Raw genomic sequence first — 23,164 nt, forward strand, 5'->3', positions numbered from 1 at the left:
GAGGTTGTGGGCACACGGCTCCAGGGACCCTGGGAGGCAAGGTAACATGCACACTTCCTCTCTCACCATTAATAATAGTAATTATGGTATTTGTTAAGCGCTTACTATGTGCCAGGCATCAACTGACTTCCTGCCTTTCAGATAGGACCAGAACCCCTTAGAGGGCATTACCTATCCCCTTGGCCTACCTTGGGCCTTCCCTCTTTACCATAAGCTCGATGTGGGCAGGGAGTGAGTCCGTTATATTGTTATTTTGTACTCTCCCAAGCGCTTAGTACAGTGCTCTACGTACAGTAAGCGCTCAATAAATGCAATCGAATTGAATCGTGCCTTCCGAGCACTTAATACGGCGTGGCTTAGTGGAAAGAGCCCGGGCTTTGGAGTCAGAGGTCATGGGTTCAAATCCCGGCTCCGCCAATTGTCAGCTGTGTGACTTTGGGCAAGTCACTTCACTTCTCTGGGCCTCAGTTACCTCATCTGTCAAATGGGGATGAAGACTGTGAGCCCCCGTGGGACAACCTGATCACCTTGTAACCTCCCCAGCGCTTAGAACAGTGCATTGCACATAGTAAGCGCTTAATAAATTCCATTATAAAAAAGAGCCCCGGGCTTGGGAGTCAGAGGTAGTGGGTTCTAATCCCGGCTCCGCCACTTGACAGCAAGTCACTTAACTTCTCTGTGCCTCAGTTCACTCATCTGTAAAATGGGGATGAAGACTGTGATCCCCACACGGGACACCCTGATCACCTTGTATCTACCCCAGCGCTTAGAACAGTGCTTGGCACATAGAAAGCACTTATTACCATCATCATTATTATTATTATTGCAGCACATTGCCCCCAGAGGGTGCTCAGTAAGTAGTGCTGCTGCTTATCGACAGCGGGTTACTGCTGAGAGAATCGGGTCTCCGCCTCAGAAGGGGAAGTGAGGTGAAAATACGCGGGAAGGGAACTTGTGAACCAGGAGTGCAGGTGATGGGGGAGAAAATGTGGGCCAGAGACACGTACCAAAATTGGTTTGTCATTAAGCAAAGGGGCTCTCTTTCTCTCTCTTCCTCCTGCCCCACCTTCTTCGTTCCAGCTCTAGAGGTTGCAGAGGAAAGAGCTTTAAATCAGCAGAAGGTGTGAGCTAGGATGGAGTTCTCTGACTGGCATCAGGGAAGGACTTTGAAGGGTAAAGAGGGTGAACGGCGTTGGCAGGGCTGGTTAGGCCAGGCTGTTGGCTAGTACCCAGTGGTCGCCTGGGTCGGTCTCAGTTTTCACACACCCCACTTCATTCCCTCCCTCTGGGCCATGAATCTGCAAAACTGAGCCTCGCCACAACCCCAAGCGCTTAGTACAGTGCTCTGCACACAGTAAGCGCTCGATAAATGCGATTGAATGAACCCCAAGGGCCATCGAGAAGCACCACGGCCCAGTGGATAGAGCACGGGCCTGAGAGTCGGGGTCATGGGTTCTAGTCCCAGCTCCGCCACTTGTCTGCTACGTGACCTTGGGCAGGTCACTTCACTTCTCTGGGCCTCAGTTGCCTCGTCTGGAAAATGGGGATTGAGAGGGTGAGCCCTCTGTGGGACAGGAACTGGGTCCAACCTGACTACCTAGTATCTATCCAGGTGCTTAGAACAGTGGTTGGCACATAGTACTAATTGCGGCATCTGTTAAGCATTCACTGTGTGCTAGGCACCGTACCAATTGCTGGGGTGGTTACAGGCAAATCAGATTGGACACGTTCCCTCTCCCACGTGGGGCTCACAGTCTCAATCCCCATTTTACAGAGTAAGGTAACTGAGGCCCAGAGAAGCAAAGTGACTTGCTCGAGGTCACACAGCAGACACGTGGTGGAGTTGGGATTAGAACCCAGGTCCTTTTGATTCCCAGGCCCATGCCTATTAACTGTGCGATGCTGCTTCACAATAGGGTAGCACTCTTTTCCTTACCTTATCTCTGGGAAGAAAAAAAGAGCGATGGCAGCCACAGCTCCTTTTGGCATTCCAACAATTTGGTTTAAATATTGACACGGCCCCTTATTATTATTATTATTATTATTATTATTATTATTATTATTATTACTGTATTAAGCACTGTATATCAAGCGCTGTTCTAAGTTAATCAGGTTGGACATGGTCCCTGCCCAACATGGGGCTCACAGCCTAGTAGGAGGGAGAACAGGTATTGAATCCCCATTTTATAGCCCAACATGGGGCTCACAGCCTAATAGGAGGGAGAACAGGTATTGAATCCCCATTTTACAGCTGAGGAAACAGAGGCACAGAGAAGTGATGTGCCCGAGGTCACACCCCGAACAGTTGGCAGAGCTGGGATTAGAACCCAGGCCCTCTGATCCGCAGACCTGCGCTCTTTCCACTGGGCCACACTGCTTCTCATGGGTCCCCTCCGTTTAGACTCCCTAGAGTGGACATTCATTATGGGCAGGGAACATGTCTGTTAATTCTGTTGTATTGTACTCTTTCCCAAGCGCTTAGTACAGTGCTGTGCACATTGTAAGTACTCAGTAAATACCAGTGATTGATTGATTTTACAGATGGGGGAACCGAGGCCCAGGAAGGTTAAGTGGACCCACCCAAGGCCACACATCTAGTAAGCCGCAGAGCCGGGAATAAAACCCAAGTTTCACGACTCCCGGCCCCGTGGTCTTTCCACGCTGCCTCCCTGTAACCCTCGGGGTTCTTACTTTACAGGGAATCTGTCCAGAAATAAAGCTCAGATAAGATCATGTAGACCAGATAATTGGTGTCCAAGCACTGTGGGACTAGGTAGAGCGGTTTGGTAGCGTTCAGTTGGTGCTTCAGACAAAGATTTCTTGGCCAACAGATGGCTCGGGCCTTCAAAGTCATCGGGAGGAAACACTGCAGTTGCCAATCAATATGTCAATTGCATGGACTCCAGCATTCATTCATTCATTCAGTCATATTTATTGATTACTTACTGTGTGCAGAGCACTGTACTAAGCGCTTGGGTAGTACAAGTTGGCAACATATAGAGACGGTCCCTACCCAACAACGGGCTCACAGTCCAGAAGCACCTCCTTCCCAGGGCCAGAGGACAGGGAAAATGTGACCAAATTACCCATTTGGAAATGACAGCAGGAGCAGCAGAGAAGCAGGAGCAGGGCACCAGACTGGTTATTCTCTCCCAGTGCTTAACACAATGCTCTTCACACAAGAAGCCCTTAATAAATGCCTTTAATAAATCTGTAAAATGGTGATTAAGACGGGGAGTCCCACGTGGAACAGGGACTGGGTCCAATCTGATTATCTTGTATCTACCCCAGCGCTTAGAACAGTGCTTGACACAAAGTAAGCGCTTAACATTATTATTATTAACATTATTATTGGTAGTCTTACTATTAATCAGTCCGGGAGTCCAAGGTAAAAAGGCGGCTCAGCCCCTGCCCACCAGGAGCGTAGAAACACCAGTTAGACTTTGAGGCAACATCAGCAATGGGATCAATAATAACAATAATACTAATAATGGTATTTATTAAGCGCTTACTATGTGCCAAGAACTGTTCTAAGCGCTGGGGTAGATACAAGGTAATCAGGTTGTCCCACATGGGGCTCACAGTCTTCATCCCCGTTTTACAGATGAGGTAACTGCGGCACAGAAAAGTTAAGTGACTTTCCCGAGGTCACACAGCAGACAGGTGGCGGAGTCGGGATTAGAACCCATGACTTCTGACTCCCAAGCCCAGGCTCTTTCCACTAAGCCACACTGCTTCCCTGGAATTTGTTCATCATTTTCTCTGGGTCACGCGGTGTTTTAAGCACCGGGGCAGATCCAAGATAATCAGGTTGGACACAGTCCCTGTCCCACATGGAACTCACAGTCTAGGCAGGAGGGAGGAAGATTTAATCCCCATTTTACAGATGAAGTAAATGAGGCCCAGGGAAGTGGAGTGACTTGCCCGAGGTCACCAAGCAGATACGTGGTGGAGACAGGATTTGAACCCAGTCCTCTGGCTTCCAAGCCCAGGCTCTTTCCACTAGTCCATGCTGCCACTCTATGGGGGAAGTTTGCTAGGTGAAGGTGGTAAGAAAATCTCCCAGACTTGCCTACGAGGTGTCTGATGGTCCTGCAGAGGGGGACTGACTTTATCATTACTTTCAACTATAAAAAAGAGGTGTAGCAGGCATTGTCGGAAAGCAAAGCTGAATCTAATCCGGGAGGAAATAAGCTTCTTTGCTCAAAGTGTGGCTCCTCCTCTGTCTTCTGGGTTGAGATCTCGCTCCACACTTGAAAGAAAAATCAGATTCTGGAGATTTCCCCCTTCCCTCCTACCCAAGTTTATATTCCCCCAACTAGGGTGAAATCTAAGAAGATCAGAGATGGGAGAGGAGCAGGGAGGTGGAAGGGAGAGTGAAACAAAGCCTTGTGGGTGGTTGTTTGGGCCAGAGCAGGGACTTCAGTCATGCCCACTCCATCACTAATAATAGCGGTATTAAACCCTTATGATGTGCCAGGCACTGTTCTAAACACTGGGATGGATCCAAGCAAAACGGGTTAGACATAGACCCTGTCCCACTTCGGGCGCACAGTCTCAATCCCCATTTCCCAGGTGACAGGTCCACTGTTACTCTTGAAAAGCTGTTTCTGGACATTATTTTCCTCCCAGTCATAGCGGTAATGATATGTATTAAGCGCCTACTTTGTGCCCAGAAGGATTGAGGGAAAAAATTGTACAGAATTAGACACAGTCCCTGGTCCTCGAATTCTCACCCTCTAAGAATGAGGGGGTGGGCAGCAGCCCCATAAGATGGGTGAAACCAAAAAAGCACAAAAAGAATGTAGGTCCCAAGGACAATGCTCTATCTACTAAGAGGGAGAGGACATTGTGGGTAGAGGAGCAGAGTTTCAGGCTCGTCTTGGTTTAGAGTCCAGCAGTCAGAGCCATGACCTGCTGCTAATATGGCCAAGTCTTCCTCTCGGCAGTTGACGGCTGCATTTTTCACCCGGCATCTTGGACCAAACTGAATCGGCTGGAAGCACCCTAAAAACTACTTTTTCTTTGGCAAAAATATGGGTGTGTGTTTGTGTTTGCGTGATTTCAGCGTGGCAGATTTTAAATGTCATGTTGCGATTGAGATTTATTCCAAGCAACACTTTTCCCAAACAGATTTTCAAGTGGGGAATTGTTTGGAAAACTCAGCATTTTCCCCACATCTCCAACCTCCGCCCGGCCAATATATAAACATCAGTGAACAATGTTTTGCTCGTCGCCCCTGTTAGCACGACATGATATAGTAGAGGTTTGCAAACACCCTTGACCCAAGCCAACTTGTGATTTTTCTTCAGCTCCTTTAGCCTTGCCCACTGCAGCTTTATAGTAACCCCAAATCAAAGCAGCTCCTCAAATCCACATCTGCCCCCCTCACCCTCCTCCCTTAGCTGAGCAGAGTGCACTGCACACAGTAGGCGCCCAGTCAATGCTATTAATGCATCATCACAGAGCTATGCCAGACGCCCCCCCTCAAGGGAGCAAACGTTCCCCTTGGTGACCATTTCCACTTCTTCCCCTCCCTTTTGCATCACCCTGATTTGTACCGTCCCTCAGCCCCACAGCACTTATGCACAAAGCAGTAATTTATTTATCTGGATTAATGCCTGGCTTCCTTTTCTACACTGTATGTTCATTTTGGGCAGGGAACGTGACTACCAACCCAGTTATATCAGACTCTCAAGCGCTTAGTGCAGTGTTCTGCACACGGTAAGCGCTCAGTGAATATCACTGATTGATTACGTGGCCCGGCCGGAGGTAAAGAAGCCGCCAGCCTGACACTTAATAGTAGTAATTAATTAATAATTATGGTATTTCATTCAATCCTATTGAGCGCTTACTGTGCTTAAAGTACAATTTGGCAGCAGATAGAGACAGTCCCTACCCAACAACGGGCTCACAGTCTAGAAGGTGGAGACAGACAAAAAAAACAAACCAGGTAGACAGGTATCAATAACATCAAGATAAATAGGATTATAGATATATACACATCATTAATAAAATAAGTAGAGTAATAAATACGTACAAATATACACAAGTGCTGTGGGGAGGGGAAGGGCAGAGGAAATGGGGACTGGGGAGGGGAGGAGGAGCAAAGGAAAAAAGGGGCTTAGTCTGCGAAGGCCTCCTGGAGGAGGTGAGCTCTCAGTAGGGCTTTGAAGGGAGGAAGAGAGCAAGTTTAGCAGATGTGTGGAGGAAGGGCATTCCAGGCTAGGAAGGATGTGGGCCAGGGATTGATGGCGGGACAGGCGAGAATGAGGCACAGTGAAGAGGTGAGCGGCAGAGGAACAGAGTGTGCGGGCTAGGCTGGAGAAGGAGAGAAGGGAGGTGAGGTAGGAGGGGGCGAGGTGATGGAGAGCTTTGAAGCCAAGAGTGAGGAGTTTCTGCTTCACGCGAAGGTTGACAGGCAACCACTGGAGATTTTTGAGGAGGGGAGTGACATGCCCAGAGCGTTTCTGTAGAAAGATAATCTGGGCAGCAGAATGAAGTATAGACTGAAGTGGGGAGAGACAGGAGGATAGGAGATCAGAAAGGAGGCTGATGCAGTAATCCAGTCGGGTTAGGATGAGGGGTTGAACCAGCAAGGTAGCGGTTTGGATGGAGAGGAAAGGACGGGTCTTGGCGATATTGTGAAGGTGAGAGTGGCAGGTTTTGGTGATTGATTGGATGTGTGGGGCGAATGAGAGAACGGAGTCAAGGATGACACCAAGGTTGCGAGCTTGTGAGATGGAAAGGATGGTAGTGCCGTCCACAGTGACGGGAAAGTCAGGGAGAAGACAGAGTTTGGAAGGGAAGATAAGGAGCTCAGTCTTGGACATGTTGAGTTTTAGGTGGTAGACAGACATCCAGATGGAGATGTCCTGAAGGCAGGAGGAGATACGAGCCTGGAGGGAGGGAGAGAAAACGGGGAGGAGATGTAGATTTAGGTGTCCTCTGTGTAGAGATGGTAGTTGAAGCCATGGGAGCGAATGAGTTCACCAAGGGAGTGAGTATAGATGGAGTGAGTATTTGTTAAGCGCTTACTATTTGCCAAACACTATTCTAAGCGCTGGGATGGGTACAAGGTAATCAGGTCAGACACAGTCCCTGTCCCAGATAAGGACACACAGTCTTCATCCCATTTGACAGGTGAGGTAGCAGGAACAGAGAAGTTAAGTGACTTGCCCAAGGTCAGACAGCAGCGTGTGGCGGAGCCAGGATTAGAACTCAAGACCTCTACTTCTAGGCCCGTGCTCTTTCCATGAGGCCTCGCTGCCTCTCACTTGTCTGGTTCTCGTCCATCTGCCGGTTCCCGGCCCTCTTTGTCCCCATCCTGAAGCGCCCCGTCTCACGCTAACCTCAGTGGTTAGCACAGCCTCTTATGCCCCTCCTTCCCACCCATCCCTGTCCCATCCTCTTTTTTTTATGGCATTTGTTAAGTACTTACTAAATGTCAAGCGCTATCCTAACCAGTGGGGTAGACACAAGCTAATCAGGCCCGATACAGTCCCTTCCCCACACGGGCTCACAGACTAAACAGGAGGGAGAACAGGTATTGAATCCCCACCTTGCAGTTGAGGAAACTGAGGCACAGAGAAGTGAAGTGACTTACCCCAGGTCTTCTGGCTCCCAGGCCTGTTCTTTATCCACTCGGCCTCACTGCTTCCCAGCATCTTGCCGAGAGCCCTGCCTTGCTTCCTACCACTCTCTTGCTGTATGCCTGCAGCCATTTCTGATGGAAGCGAGGTTTCACCCTGACGATGACCACCGGGTGGTCCGGTGGATAGGGCGGACCTCGACAGAAGTGGGTTCAAACCCAGCTGGGTGGCTTCCCCCCGTAGCTGTTCACTTCTCCGCGTGCCGTCTCGGAGAGCAGACCCTCTTTCCGCTTCCCGAGCCCAAGGGAAAGGGTTCCTGTGCATTTCGTCGGGGGGTGGGGTGGTCTCACGACCCCCCTCCGCCTGCCCCCAGAGCCATTCAGTGAGTAAGATCGGGGGGTGAGGGGGCTCCGAACGATCCCCCCCACATGTCGTTCTTATATCCGAACCTTTCATTAAGAAATTCGCCCTATTCTGAACTCTCCAATTTCCCTCTCTTGTAGCCGGCTTGATGCCCAGAACTGAATGCTGTGTTCTCCAACTGTTGCCTCACCGGTGCTGAATAGACAGGGAGAAGTACCTTCATAGCTTATATGGGATTCCTCTGCTTGTCCTACCCAATACCGGATTAACTCTGGGGTTTTGGGGGGCTCTTGGGGCACAGGGATTCCATCGTGCACTGAATTTAATGGTACGTGTCCCAAAGCCCCCCGGGTCTGTTCTCTGCACTGCTCCTGTCCAGCCCCACGTCGGACCCCTCTAAACCCCTGCCTCCGTCTTCACCCTCAACCCCCCCAAAAACAGACCTCTTTGCAGTCCCCCCGCCCCCAGTGAAGGGCATCCCAAGCTCTAGTTTTTTCTGCCCTACTAATCTTAAAAACCGGGTGAGGCTCTGAAGAAGGTTAGGACTTTTCCCGTGTGTTCATCCAGCGCTTTCTTTGTGATTTCCCTCTTGGCGGCTATACGGGATTCGACAGGGTGGATCCTGGCACTGTTTGCCAGGTGTCTCTTCCAAGCTTGGCACCGACACCCGTGATTTGGCTAGCTGCTCTAATCGGCCTCCCTCCGCCCATCATTTTTGGGAGTTGGGGGTGCATCCTCTTGAAAGACCTCGCGAAGTGATAATTCCAGCTTCTTCCCAAGGGAGCAGTAATAGGTGTGCGGTTTTAAGTGGGATCGCCCGCCAGGTTCCATGTCTCGTTCCCCAGGTGGCCGGGAATTTTTAACGAAAGACAAAGGTGAGAGAGGTTGTTGAGTGCTTGGAGGGAAGCAACTCTTGGGAGTTCAAGCCTGCAGCCTCTTCCCAAAATCCCAGAACTCGGAGCCTCCCGTGGGCCGGCCGGAAATGGGCCTCTTCAGTCAGCCAGTGGTATTTATTGAGCACTTTGGTGTGCAGAGTACTGTACTGAGCTTTTGGGAGAGTTCAGTGTAACAATAAACAGACACATTCCCTGCCCACAGAGAGCTTACAGTCTAGAAATGGGTTGGTTTGACTGAAGGGCTGATAGCAAGAGCGGTGACGAGTCATGGCCTGCATCCCGCCCCGGGACCGGGCCTGGTGCTGCTCGGAGATCTGGTCCTCGGGACGGACACCGTCCCCGGGGACAACCAACCGGTCTCAGGACAGAGTCGGTGGCATCTAAACTGTAAGCTCGCTGTGGGCAGGGGATGTGTCTACTGAGAAACAGCATGGCCTAATGGATAAAGCTGAGGCCTGAGAGTCAGAAAGCCCCGCGTTCTAATCCCGGATCCTCTTCGTGACCTTGAGCAAGTCACTTCATTTCTCCGTGCCTCAGTTACCTCATCTGTAAAATGGGGGCTTAAGACTGAGCCCCACATGGGACAGGGACTGCGTCCAACCCGATTTGCCTGTATCCATCCCAGCGCTTAGTACAGTGCCTGGCACATCGTAAGCACTTAACAAATTCCACATTTATTATTATTGTTATTGCTATAGTGTATTCTCCCAAGCTCCGCACACAGTAAGCGCTCGGTAAATACAACTGACTGACTGAATTCCAAAACGGATTCAGGGATGCCGTCCACGGGTCCTGGCTAGCTCGGTCCTGAAGCAGTGGCAGAAGGCTCAGTTTTTTTGCGGGGGAGCGGGGCTGGGCACAAACCCAGAGGGAAGCCCCCCAAGCCTACCCCGGGGCCTCCCCAGCAGTCAGACCGATGTCTAGGTTTTCCGGGATTCTCCGGGGGTGGGCCTCTCTGTCTTCCAAAACTAAAAGCCAGGTTGTGGTAAGATGGAGACGCTTCCCCCTCACCCTCTCTGGGCCCGGTGCCTGGCCAAAGCCTACGGGCCTCGACCCCGAGGGTCGAAAGGGCCCATCGGGGGACGGAAACCAACTTAGCAACCGGGGGCAACGGCCTGACGACAAATGTTACGTTCTCACCGCCGAAAACAGTCACTTAAAGCTCTCTTCTAAATGTTGGCACGCTCAGACTAAAAGCAGGCAGGTGGAAAACATTCATCCTCTGAGGCAGATGGAGGCACTGAATTGCAGACAGGTTACGGGACCCTGGCCTGAGGGCAGGGTGGGGGCTGGAACCCAGGCTCTCCTAGCCCCCCTCACCCAGTGACCTCCCCCCCATCACCCAGCGTGGCCTAGTGAAAAGATCACGGGCCTGGGAGCCTGAGGACCTGGGTTCTCATCCCGGCTCCGCCACATGCCGGGATGATAATAGGGACTGTGTCCAATTGCATAAACTCGTGGCTACCGCAGCTCTTAGAACAGCGTTCAGCACATAGTAAGTAAGCATTTAACAAGTACCCTGATTATTCATTATTATCACACAGTCAGGTGTCGCCTCAGCTTGGTTGCTGCTCGGTGGTTCCTCAGCCGAGGCGGGACACGTGTGGTGGCTTCCTGTGATATAGTTTTGTGGCTAAGGTTGGGGGGTGGGCGAGGAAGCCTGCTGACCCCAGAGCCCCCCTTCACTATGGGGAAGCCATTAAGTGATGTTCCTGGAGTTAGGATCGATGACAGCTCTAGTGAACTGCCGTTGGCTGACAGTCCCTTCTGTGGGGCAGAAGGACACTTTGGTCAGCAGGGAGCTGGCTGGCTTTTACCCATTCGGTAGCTCCCAGCGGTTTTCCGCGGGGCCCAATTTCTCCAGAATCAATTTGAGGCAGTCTCTATTGTCAGGCGTCTAAACTGGGGCCAGACCCCCCTCAGTGACCCGGGGAAAATTAGTATCATCTTGGGCGGGGGGGGAGGTCCTCGGGATTTTGGCTTAGGTGCCACTCGCCTAAGCTGAGCTGGGGGAGTCCTGGGGCTGTGAATGATCAATTTGAACTCCTGGGGGGTTCCCAGGACTTTGGGGCTGCCCAGACCTCCAGAGCCAGGACTGGACTGGTGGTGGTAGTAAGGGGTGATGTCAGCATTTATTGAGCACCCACTGGGTGCAGTGTCCTGAAGTACAAATCAGGGAAGTGCCAAACAAGCAAGTGATGCATCTTAGCAAGGCCCAGTGGAACGAGCACGGGCCTTGGAATCAGAGGACCTGGGTTCTAATCCCAGCTTTGCCACTTGCCTGCTGTGTGACCTTGGGCGAGTCACTTTCTCTGTGTTTCAGTTTCCCTATCTGTAAAATGGGGGTTCTTCCTCCTACTTAGACTGTGACTGTGAGCCCCAGGTACTGTGCCACTTGATAAATTTGTATTTGCCCCATGCTTAGAACGGTGCGTGACATAGGAAGTGCTTGACAAATACCGTAATTATTCTTAGTTATTATTATTGCCTGTCCACAAGGCGCTTCCACTCTAATGGAGGAACGCACATTCTAGTGGGAAGGTCCTGGTGTCTGGCACGTGCGGGGTCCGTCAGGGCCACACTCGGCCTCGAGCGGCATCTTGCTCAGAGCCGGGAACGACCGAGGAGCCGATCGGAGCCCAGGAGGAATGTGAGCGGCAGACAGAAATTGGGAGCTGCTGCTCCCCTGCCACCCTTCTTCTTTCGTCATTCTTGTGGCGAGAAAACAAACTGCCCGTAACTAACACTGGGGATTTTTCCAGTCTGCCCAGGAGTCTCCCACTAATGGGCCAGGCCAGAGACTCCGGAAGAGCCGAGGACTGAGGGTCATTGGCCGTTTGACCACCGCCCTCCTCGGAGAGTGGTAGGGATGAAATGGCGGGGGGGGGGGGGGGGGGGGGGGGTGTTCTCAGCAGCAGGGACCAAGGCTCTGTAAGATTTATAGGAATGTTGGTGGAGAGGACAGAGGAAGAAAACCAGGGGCACGTGTGCGTGCGTGTTCGTTGGGAGCGGGGAGAGGGGGCACTCAGACCAGGGGGGTCCCAAGTAGAGATAGCTCACTTACCCTGGGACCATCTCTGTTGAGAACTTGCTAATTCTGTTGTAGTGTACTCTCCCAAGCGCTTAGTACAGTGATCTGCACATAATAAGCGCTCAACAAATACCACTGGTGGGTGGATGTCAGTCATTCAGTAATCTTACTCTAGCAACTGCTGTAGGCAGAGCCTGGCACTAAGCGCTTAGAGTGCAGTAGAGTTAATAGACATGATCCGTGCCCTCAAGGAGCTTCCAGTTTAGCGGGATGAGAGCGTAGGGGGGGTGATCCGGGTGGGGGGCATCGACTTTCCAGAGTGAACACGAGAATGGATAGAGCATGGGCCTGGGAATCAGAAGCACCTGGGTTCTAATCCTGGCTCCACCATCTGTCTGCTGTGTGACCGTGGGCAAGTCACTTGACTTCTTTATGCACCTCAGTTACCTCATCTGTAGAATGGAGATGGAGACCGCGAGCCCCATGCGGGACAGGGGCTGTGTCCAACCCGATTTGCCTGTATCCGCCCCACTGCTTAATGCAGTGCCTGGCACATAGTAAGCACTTTAACAACTGCCTCTATTATGATAATTATCATTATTAACAAAGAAGTTCTAGCAGCCTAAGGGTTCGGCTGGCAGCTTCCAGCCCTGAAGCCCCTCCTCGGGCCATCAAGGAGACCCAGAGGAAAGTCGTTGCAATAGCAGGACAGTAATGGACTCCAGAGATTCCCGCTCTTCTGAGGTGCCACAGCAAGTCATTCCCTTCTGGTCATTTGTGCCCATCAATCAGTTGTATTGACTGAACCCCTGTAGTGTGGACTAGGCACCGGGAAGACTACCGTAGAGTTAGTGGACGCGATCCCTGCCCTCAAGAAGCTGACGGTCTCGCAGGGAAGATGAGCCTCAGTGGATAGTATTGTGGGCATCTGCTGTGTGCAGAGCAGTGTATGAGCACCAGAGAGAATACAGTAAAGTTAGTGGATGGGATCCCTGCCCTCACGAAGCTTGCAGGGAAAGGGAACGTTAAATAAATTACAGAGAGGAGGAAGAAGCAGCAGAAGGGATATGGGAGACCCAGGTGGGCAAAGGGCCTTGGGGGCCGGACATCACATTAATGGAGAAATCACTGACTAAAAGCAGCAAGTGGTGACCGAGGAGAGAATGAGGTGATTTTTAGGGCCCAGGAGGTTCCACAAATTTCAAAGTCCTGAGCACTTTTTCAGCATCATTATCATCACAATAATAGTAATAATAATAACAGTAATAATAATAATAGCGATACCTTGATGTTCAGAGTCGCCCCTCTGTTCTCTCCAGTCTCAAGGGACAGATTTGTGTGGCTAAAAGTCAAGCCTCCCAAAGTAATCGGTCAAACCGTTATTTACAAATAATAAATCTGCTGAGGGTCGTGTCCAGAAGGTTTCCCACATATTTTGTTAGCTCTTAACTTCTGGAATTCAGGTCAGTCCCTCGTCCCCCCCGCATACCCACCGGCCCACTCCAGTCTAGACGGCCCCCAGCATGCCCATGTCAAGTCCAAGATTGGCCATCCTGGCTCCCGATGGTGGAGGAGGTGCAATTATTCATTCAATCGTATTTATTGAGTGCTTACTGTGTGCAGAGCCTGTACTAAGCACTTGGGAAGTACAAGTTGGCAACAGATAAAGAGTGTCAGCCTCTCCCCCTAGTCTCCCCCCCAGCCTGAGAGGACATTTTTCCCTCCAGGGGCCGAGTCCAGCCAAACGGAGGGGTGAGGCTGGAGTGGGTTTCCTGCTTTGCCCCCTTTAAATGGTTTGGTGGGGAAAGCGGGGCATGGGTAGTGCATTGGGCCCCAGGAGGCAAGGACTAGAATGGATCCAGGGCCCAAGGGGTGAGGATGATGGCGGAGGAGTGAAGTTTATCTGTGGATTTGCAGGCTGGCTTTTCTCTCTGGGAACCGAGCGGTAGGGCGGGTGGAGGACAGACGGACAGCACACGCACACCACACTCCGCACCCCAAAAGCAGTTCAGCCTCTCTGACTGTTGGCCCGTTTCGGTGGCGGTATGGGGAGCCCACTTAGGCCATAGTGCCGAAAGGCCCGGGAGCAAACCGCTGCTTTTGGGATAGTCGATCTTTGCCGTTGGAGAGTGGAGCGCATTATTGATTCGCCTTCTATTTTAAATTGCATCAGCTTCCCAAGAGGCAGTGAGTTAGTAAGGAAGACAGAATATGTAAGTAAAAGATTTTAACCAGCTAATTGTCGTAGGCCAGTTTAGCGTAATTCCCCTTTAGTGTAAAGGAAGAAAGCGTTAGGGCTTTGCTTCTGAGGATTCCTTTCTCTGTCCTCCCTCTCTCTTTCTCTCTCACTTGTCCTAAATTCTGGGCACAAATAGCAGCTGGCCTCCTCTCTTCTGCGGCAGGTATCCCTCCCCAGTGACTGGCTGGTACTTTTGGGGAAGGGGTCTTGTTGCGGGGAGGCGGAGGGGCGGGGGGAGGTGGAATGTGTGTATTGTTGGAAATATGCAATGCTGTAATGTTATCTGTTTGACAATGGATTATTAACTGCTAAACTGTTGTTTAAATTGTAATGCGTTTGAATAAATGTTGAATTTATCGATTTATTTTTTTTCTAAAATAATGAATGAAAATGAAATGGCGCATTCTTGTAACAATGTGTCTGTGTGTCTGTCTGTCTGTGTCTGTCTGAAAGTGATTAATATCTGTGGTCCATACCTGGAAGAGGAAGTGCAGATTTAAAGGAATAACAAAAGACTTTGTGTCTTAGACCCTCCGCAGGTGTTACAGTCGGGTGAAAGAACATGGTGTTGGGAAAAGAAAGAGCAGTTACACATTTGAACAGTTGGAACAGGTGTTTGGTCAGGGAGGATGGGATTCTCAGCCCTGCCAGCCTGTACTTATTAACAGTAGTGGCTTGTACCAGGAGCTGGAATCAGACGGCAGCACCATGGAAGATTATTCACAGGACGACTGGGGAAACCACAGTCAGGAGCTCCATGGCTACCCGACTGATCAGGAATTGGGTAAGAGAGCCACCTCCTCCCCTGGTCGTACCCGCACGCCCACCCGGCCCCCGGAGAACTCGCCGAGTCGCTACAGCCGATAGGTCGGTCAGCCCGCTCCGACCCCCTGCCCAGGGCGTTTCAGGTTGCGGGCTCCCCCGAGGCAGCAGCCCCGGGATGGCCCATTGGCACCGGTGGGTGAGGTTTCACCTCCAATAAACCCTGCCGTTGGCTTGAGCCCGTTTCCGGTGGCTCTGGGCACGGGATTTTCTTCTTCCTCCTCCGTCCGGCCCGCCAAAGCCGGGCGCATTCCCAGCGGGATGGGAATTGTGGGAATGCGTGAACGGGAAGCGCACTCTGGGTCCCCATCTGGCTTTGTCCCGGTAGGGAGATTTGAGCCCACAGTTTGGCTGCAGCGGAGATCTGGCCAAGCAGGAGGGCCTGGATTGCTCCCTCAAGTTCACCCTGTCTCCTGGAGGTCCGGGCTTTGTGTCCCCTCTTTTTTTTTTAATAATATTTATTAAGCCAGACACTGTACTAAACACTGGGACAGATACACGCTAATTGTGTTGGACATGGTCCAAGTCCCACGTGTTGCTCACAGTCTTAATCTCCATTTTACAGATGAGGTAACTGAGGCACAGAAAAATCAAATGACTTGCCTGAGTCAGACAGCAGACGAGTGGTGGAACCGGGGTTAGAACCCACATCCTTCGGTCTCCTAAGCCCATACTCTATCCACTAGGCCTCACTGCCGTTAGCGTAAGGTCCTCTGGATAGTCCTGGGAAGCAAAAGCAGTAAACTCCATCCCACCCACCTCAACTTAGTCTCGATCCCCAGCATCAAGTCAGAAGGGCCAGTTCCATGTTTCTTTTGAATGTTGGATTGTGAGCGAGAACTGGGAGACGTGATAGATGGAATCCATTCCCTTCCAGGAGTCTGACTCGAGCTCAGACTTTGGTCCGAGTGCAGCCACAGGACAGTGAGCTGTAGAGTTCAGAAATAAATTCAAAACCATAACGGTAACAGGCTCGATGCAGCCCAGACAGAAGTCCCCAAATCATCAAGTTGTTCTGAGAGGAGGGCCAGGCATGTAAAAGGAACGATGTGTGTTCGCTGCAAAGCGAATGTTTTAAACTTCAAAATGGCAATGGTGGCTGAGGGAAAGGGGTTCATCAAACCTTGGGGACTTCACCATTTCCAGAATGGAGACTCAGTAATATTTTCTGAGCCCTCACTGTGCGCAGAGCACTGTACTAAGTGCTTGGGAGAGTATAATATAATACTTAATAGACACATTCCCTGCCCACAGCAAGCTTACAGGCTAGAGACGAGCTTACAGTGTAGTGCCTCAGTCACCCACTGATAGAGTTTAAATAACTTGTCATGGTGACACACACACACCCCCCCACACACACACGCACACCCACCCCACTCCTGCTCCCCCACCCCCAAATACTGACCTCACCGACATGGTTTAAGTCAACTAAAAACGCCAACAACTCAGGGGAGTATCATCCTGAAAAGTGAACCTGGGAAATGAAAACGGCCGGTTCATTCCCCGGGCTTTTAAAAATCATGTTTTCCACGAAATGAAATTTTAATCTGCCAGCTGGAAATCCACCGATGACCTCGAGGCATCTTACCTCAGAGTGCAGGGGCCCCGATCTCGCGTGTCGACTTTTGACGCCTCGTTACTCACGAGCCAGATTTCGAAATGGGCATCGAGAGGTGCCTCAGTTTTGGGACCCAGGAGGGAAGCCATAGCAGCTGAATGGCTGGCAAAGACCGTGACTTCTGCGTGAGGGTGTTGTCTTAGCCAAATATAATTCTTTTTCCAAATGTTGTCTTTCAGATGAAATGCCTGCCACAAAAAGAACATTAAAAATCAAGCAGGAGTCTTCTGAAGAGGCACAGTAAGTCGTGGCCATCTCTCCTTTTTTTAGATGGTATTTATTGAGCACTTTGTGCTAGGCATTGTACTTAGTGCTGGGTTGATACAAGCCGATCGGGTTGGTATTAAGTGCCTACTGTGGACAGAACACTGGACTAAGCACTTGGAAGAGTACAGTAGATTTAGAAGACATACTCTCTGCTCTCGAGGAACTTCTGGTCTTGCAGGAGAAACAGACAATTAAAGATAATTACAGAGAGGAGTCAGTCAATTGTATTGAGCACTTCTTGTGTGCAGAGCACTGTACCAAGCGCTTGGGAGAGTACAATAGAATAATAAACAGACACATTTCCTGCCCACAACGAACTTACAGTCCTTCTTCCCTGTGGAGCCAGTGTGGAACAGGTCCAAGAGCTCAGGCCCCACCCTGAGACCCCATTGGCTGCTGTGTCGGGGGAACTGGGATGGGATGTGGGGGAATTATCCACTCGTTCATTCAGTCGTATTTATTGAGTGCTTACTGTGTGCAGAACACTGTCCTAAGCGCTTGAGAGAGTACAATACAAGAATATACAGACACGTTCCCCGCCCACAGCGAGCTTACAGTCTAGAGCAGGGGAGAATAACCTCGAGCCCGGCAGAAAATCCCATTAAATGTCTCTAGATGGGGGTCTGCCAGAGTGGGGTGGATTTTAGCCCAGGGGTTCTTAGTCCAAGACCCAACTGCAAGGAAGCACCTGACTCCTCATCCAGCCTGGTCCTGGCCCTAAGAGAGAAGGGCCCTCCTGCACAGGTTTGCTGCCCTTTCTTATCTGGATATTTTCATTATAATCATAATGTATTTGTTAAGCACTTGCTATGTGTCGGGCACTGTTCTAATAATAATAATAATAATAATGGCATTTATTAAGCGCTTACTATGTGCAAAGCACCGTTCTAAGCGCTGGGGAGGTTACAAGGAGATCAGGTTGTCCCACAGGGGGCTCACAGTCTTAATCCCCATTTCATAGTTGAGAGAACTGAGGCACAGAGAAGTTAAGTGACTTACCCAAAGTCACACAGCTGACAGTTGGCAGAGTGGGGATCTGAACCCATGACCCCTGACTCTAAAGCCCCTGCTCTTTCCACTGAGCCGTGCTGCTTCTCTACTTCTGCTTCTAATAGATACAAGCTAATCAGGTTGGACACAGTCCCTGTCCCTCATGGGGCTCTCGGTCTTAATCCCCGGTTTACAGATGGGGTAACCGAGGTCCAGAGGAGTGAAGTGATTTTGTCCAAAGTCACACAGCAGACAAGTGGCAGAGCCGGGACTAGAACTCAGGTCCTCTGGCCCTCAGGTCCGTGTTCTGTCTGTTAGGGCCACGCTGCTTCTGGTGACCCCCCAGAGTTCTCCTCCAGGGCTGACACCCATCAGCCTGCCCACATTGGGGTGTGCAGACCCCAACCAAAGAACCAGGCTTGGGCCTGTTGATTAATAGCAGCCAGATGGGGAAGGGAAGGAAACCCCCTCTCACTTGTAAGGGTGGAAGTGGTCCCTGGGAATGGGAGCCTGACAGATGGGAAGTGGCATAGATCGCTTGGGTTTGAAAAACCCTCGTGTTTCCCCCTACTTGTAATTTATTTGAATACCTTTGTCCCCTGTTAGATTGTGAACTCCATTCAGTGGTGGTTCTTGAGCACTTACTGAGCGCAGAGCACTGTACTAAGTGCTTTGGGAGAGTATAACACTACTGTATGAATTGTGTCGTCAAGGAGCTTACAGTCTAGCTGGGGACACATGCTAAAATAGATTACAGGAAGGGCAGAGTATAAGGACACGGACGTGACTGTCAAGTGCTTTAAGTGCACAGAGCTGAGTGCGTTGGCATTGCAGAAGGGAGGGCATGTAGGAGAAATGAGGGCTGTCTGGGAAGAGATGTGATTTTAGGAGGGTTTTGAAGATGGGGAGAGTGGTGGACTGCCGAATATGAAGAGGGAGTTCAACACTTGAAGGGGGAAGTGGGCAAGGGATCGGCGGAGGCATAGGTGAGATTGAGGTACAGATAGTTGTAGTAGGATTGGGTTGTAGTAGGAGATGGGTTAGTTAAGTTAGGAGAGTGCCGTAAAGCCGATGGAAAGGACTTAGACACAGAGTTGGGTAGGCAGCAACGGAGGTTCTTGAAGAATGGGGAGATGTGGACCTAATTTTTTTATAAAAATGAAACAGGCAGTAGACCGTAGTATGGATTGGGGTGGGGAGAGGCAGGGAGGTTAGCAAAGAGGTTGATGCAGTAGTCAAGGTGGGATAGGAGAAGTGCCTGGATTAGGGTGGTGGTACTTAGAGAAGCAGCGTGGCTCAATGGAAAGAGCCCAGGCTTGGGAGTCAGATGTCATGGGTTCAAATTCCGGCTCCACCAATTGTCAGCTATGTGACCTTGGGCAAGTCACTTCACTCCTCTGGGCCTCAGTTACCTTTATCTGTAAAATGGGGGTTAAAACTGTGAGCCCCACTGGGACAACCTGATCACCTTGTATCCTCCCCAGCGCTTAGAACAGTGCTTTGCACATAGTAAGCACTTAACAAATGCCATCATTATTATTATTATTATTACTTTGGAGAGGAAGTGGCAGTTCTAGAGATACTGTGAAGGTAGAATTGACAGGATCTGGTGACAGACTGAATATGCAGGCTTTTTTGTTTTGTTTTGTTTCGATGATATTTGTTAAGCTCTTACTATGCTCCGGGCACTGAACTATGCATCGTGGTAGATACAAGTTACCCAGGTTAGACATAGACTATGTCCCACATGGGGCTCACGGTCTTAATCCCCAATTTGCAGATGGTGTAACTAAGGCCCAGAGAAGTGAAGCTACTCACCCAAGGCCAGAGGGCAGACAGAGAGATGAGTTGAGGATAATGCTGAGGCTAGGGGCTTGTTATACAGGGAGGATGGTGATGGGGTGTACAGGATGGTGGAATTTTTGTAGGGATAGTGTTCGCTCAGCGGTGATAGCAGCTGTATATTGAACTCTCTGACTCTGGCTCCCTGCCCTCACCCTGTTCCCATCTAAACTCAGCAGGACCCCGAGGACAGGAATCCTGTCTACTTGTTTGGTTTTGTTGTCTGTCTCCCCCTTCTAGACTGTGAGCCCGTTGTTGGGTAGGGACTGTGTCTATCTGTTCCTAAATTGTACTTTCCAAGTGCTTAGTACAGTGCTCTGCACACAGTAAGAGCTCAATAAATAGGATTGAATGAATGAAGGAACCCTTTGGGCAATCTCTGTGGTATTCTCCCAAACCCTTACCATGGTACTCTGCCCATTTAAGCTGTCAGTAACCACCATTGATTGTTTGGATCAGCCATGGATGGATGGAAAACTGTTGAGTCGTGGAATGGGAGACGCCAGGTGCTTAAGAAGTGGGGCAAGGCTGACTTTTGGGGTTTGCATTAGCCTGGGATGGGCTCTCAGCCACAGCCCAGAGGGGCTTAGCACAGTGCTCTGCACACAGTAGGCACTGAGGCATTGATTGACTAAAGACTAGACGTGAGGCTTCTACCTCGAAGAGGAAGGAAAGTCTGAGCCATCGGCACTGTCTGCCCCTTTTCATGGCACAGAGGTGTCACCTGTGCACAAGCCCACCCTAATGCCAACCTTCTCACTGTGCCTCTATCTCGCCCATCTTGCCGCCAGCCCCTCGCCCTTAACTGGAGTCTAAGCGGGAGGAAGGGGCAGCTAGCGCGTTGTGGGCGGGGAACATGTCTACCAACTCTTGCAAGTTTGTACTTTCCCAAGCGCTTAGTACGGTGATCTGCACAGTCAGTGCTCGATAAATGCCATCGATTGATCAGTAGAGAGGAAGGAAGCCACTGGCGGGGACTCAGGGAGACATAGAAACTGACAGCCAGAGTGAACCAGTGGAAATCCCCAATGAAGGGAGAACCCTGGGCCATTGGGCCATTCAGGGAGTAGATTCTTGCTGGTGGTGGATGGGGCCGGGATGGGCACCCCCCGCCCCTCTAGGAGAGCTCCCCGGGCCCCCACGGAATGATTCAGATCACCGTCCGGACCAGGCCCGGTCGTCACGGCCGGGAGCTGAGCTCGGGCCGGAGCGGTCCCCAAGGGCGTGGATCCCAGCTGAGCTTTCCAGGGGAGGGGGAGGCCCACAAAACCCCCTGAGGTCTCAATCTCTGACGGCGTCCCCCCTCTCTCTCCCCCCGCCGCGGCGGCGGCTCTCCGCAGGAAGCGAGACAGCATGCAGAACATCGTGCAGATCCTGGAGTCGGTCCAGCTGAAGTGGGAGCTGTTCCAGAGCTGGGCCGACTTCTCGCGGCTCCACCTGTCCAACAAACTGGCCATCTTCGGGATCGGCTACAACACCCGCTGGAAAGAAGACATCCGCTACCACTACGCCGAGATCAGCTCCCAGGTGCCGCTGGGCAAGCGCCTGCGTGAGTACTTCAACTCGGAGAAGCCCGAGGGCCGGGTCATCATGACGCGCGTGCAGAAGATGAACTGGAAAAACGTCTACTACAAGTTCCTGGAGATCACCATCAGCGAGGCCCGCTGCCTGGAGCTGCACATGGAGGTGGACTGGATCCCCATCGCCCATTCCAAGCCCACCGGCGGCAACGTCGTCCAGTATTTATTGCCCGGGGGCATCCCCAAGAGCCCGGGCCTGTACGCCATCGGCTACGAGGAGTGCGGCGAGAGGCCCCTGTCCCCAGAGCGGGGCGGGGGCCGGGACCTGGGGCCCGAGGGCCGGGAGGAGGTGGCGGAGCTGGAGGCCGCCCGCATCAACTACTGCTACCTGGGCATCGCCGAGGTGCGGACTCTACAGCAGTGCCTGTTCCTCCACTTTCAGGCCAACACCAAGACCTTCAGCAAGGATTGGCTGGGCATCAATGGCTTCCTGTCCCAGAACTGCCTCGTCCAGCCCGGCGTGTCCCCCAAGTCCATCTACATCAAATTTGTGGAGGTGGAAAGGGATTTTCTCTCTGCGGGCTCGCTAGTCGAGTGCCTGGAGAAAGCCATTGGGTACCCCTTGAAGTTCAACAACTGAATCTCATCCTTCATAAGGATCTGGGCTCTTGCGTCGTCGTCCCGACCCCCATTCCCCCCCCACCTCCGCCCATTTTGTTCCTTCCTCCCTGCCCTCAGACCCGTCTCCCAATATACACACACACACAAACTTCTCTCCAGTTGGACCAATCCGACTTTTATGGATATCAAAGCGGACTTCAGCGAGAAAGAAGCCAACAGACCCCCTTCGCCACCCTGGTCGACAGAGTCCTCCTGCTCGAGGAAGACACGTTCCTCCCATCCCCCTTCCCCCCCACCGTCCTCCCATCCCGTCGTTCCCCCCGTCCCCTCCCCTTAAGTGAACTCATGGGGCGGGGTGGCCGGTTTTTTATTAAAAAAAAACAAAAATAAAAAAACGGATTTTAGAGCCCCACTATAAACGACAGTAGGTACATTCCACATTGGACCAGACTCTTATACTTTGAGTTTCATATGGAAATGAAAGACTGTATTTTTTTCACGATGTTTCATTTTTACACATCTCTTTGTCGCTTATAAGTGTTATTTACAGCCCTGAATAAATAAGCAATAGATAATGACAAGTTAAACCTTGAATCACATTAAAAGAGACTGTTTTTCAGTACCACCCTTAGCTATGATTGTGTATATATATGTGTATATATATATATATATAAAATTTAGAATCTCATTTTTTTCACCCATCAAGTGTTTTATGATTTCCAACCAGTGTTGCCTGCAAAGACCTTTGTTTCTGTGGTGTACCCACATTGCCAGTTCCGTTGCCATATCAGGTCTTTCTTTTTAAAATTTTTTTTATTCTTTTTTAACATTAAAGAAATTCCTGGCCTCTCAGAGTTCTAACTGGGCTTCTTGTGGCAGAAACCCCCCCACCCCACCCCAAGCCAGCAGGGTTAATCGCCCCCAGAGAGCATGAGGACCCCGCCCCATCGGCCTCAGGGGGGGCATTTGAAACCAAAGGGGGTGGGGGGGCTCAGATTTTTACCCTAAAAGCTTTTCCTTCTGACCTCAGGCTACTAGCTGGAGGTTGTCTCTCTCTCTCTCTCTCTCTCTCTCTCTCTCTCTCTCTCTCTCTCTCTCTCTCTCTCTCTCTCTCTCTTTCTTTCTCTCTCTCCCCATCTCTGCTCTCTGTTGGCATCAAGGCTCTGCGTGGCTCGAGGGGGAGAGCGGGGAGTCTGCCGAGGGCATTTGTTTTTGTAGCATGAGTTGCGGCGGGAGGTTCAGAAAGCATTTTCTGTCAGATTCGCTCTGAGCGACATGGCACGCAAGATGGCAGCTCTGGTTGCGCTACTGTGAGGTGAGCATCCCTAGAGGGTCGATTTCCCCGGCTAACTTGCCCACCTCA

At 51.1% G+C, this 23,164-nt stretch overlaps 1 protein-coding gene across 2 annotated transcripts in view; it reads left to right on the forward strand.

Moving 5' to 3' along the window:
- The window catches only part of MSANTD2 (Myb/SANT DNA binding domain containing 2), a 34,045-nt gene extending 11,624 nt beyond the window's left edge, over positions 1–22,421 (forward strand). The window contains exons 2-4 of one of the 2 annotated variants that reach the window (XM_038754821.1): positions 14,650–14,905; positions 16,741–16,801; positions 21,001–22,421. In XM_038754821.1, coding sequence (XP_038610749.1) covers positions 14,650–14,905; positions 16,741–16,801; positions 21,001–21,820 — 1,137 coding nt within the window. In that variant the 3' untranslated portion in view covers positions 21,821–22,421. The remainder of the gene's footprint in view (positions 1–14,649; positions 14,906–16,740; positions 16,802–21,000) is intronic. The other variant, XM_038754822.1, reaches the window with a different exon arrangement.
- The last annotated feature ends 743 nt before the right edge of the window (positions 22,422–23,164 follow it).

Source organism: Tachyglossus aculeatus, chromosome 11 (genome assembly GCF_015852505.1).
Source record: "Tachyglossus aculeatus isolate mTacAcu1 chromosome 11, mTacAcu1.pri, whole genome shotgun sequence".
In the NCBI taxonomy this organism is placed as follows: Eukaryota; Metazoa; Chordata; class Mammalia; order Monotremata; family Tachyglossidae; genus Tachyglossus; species Tachyglossus aculeatus.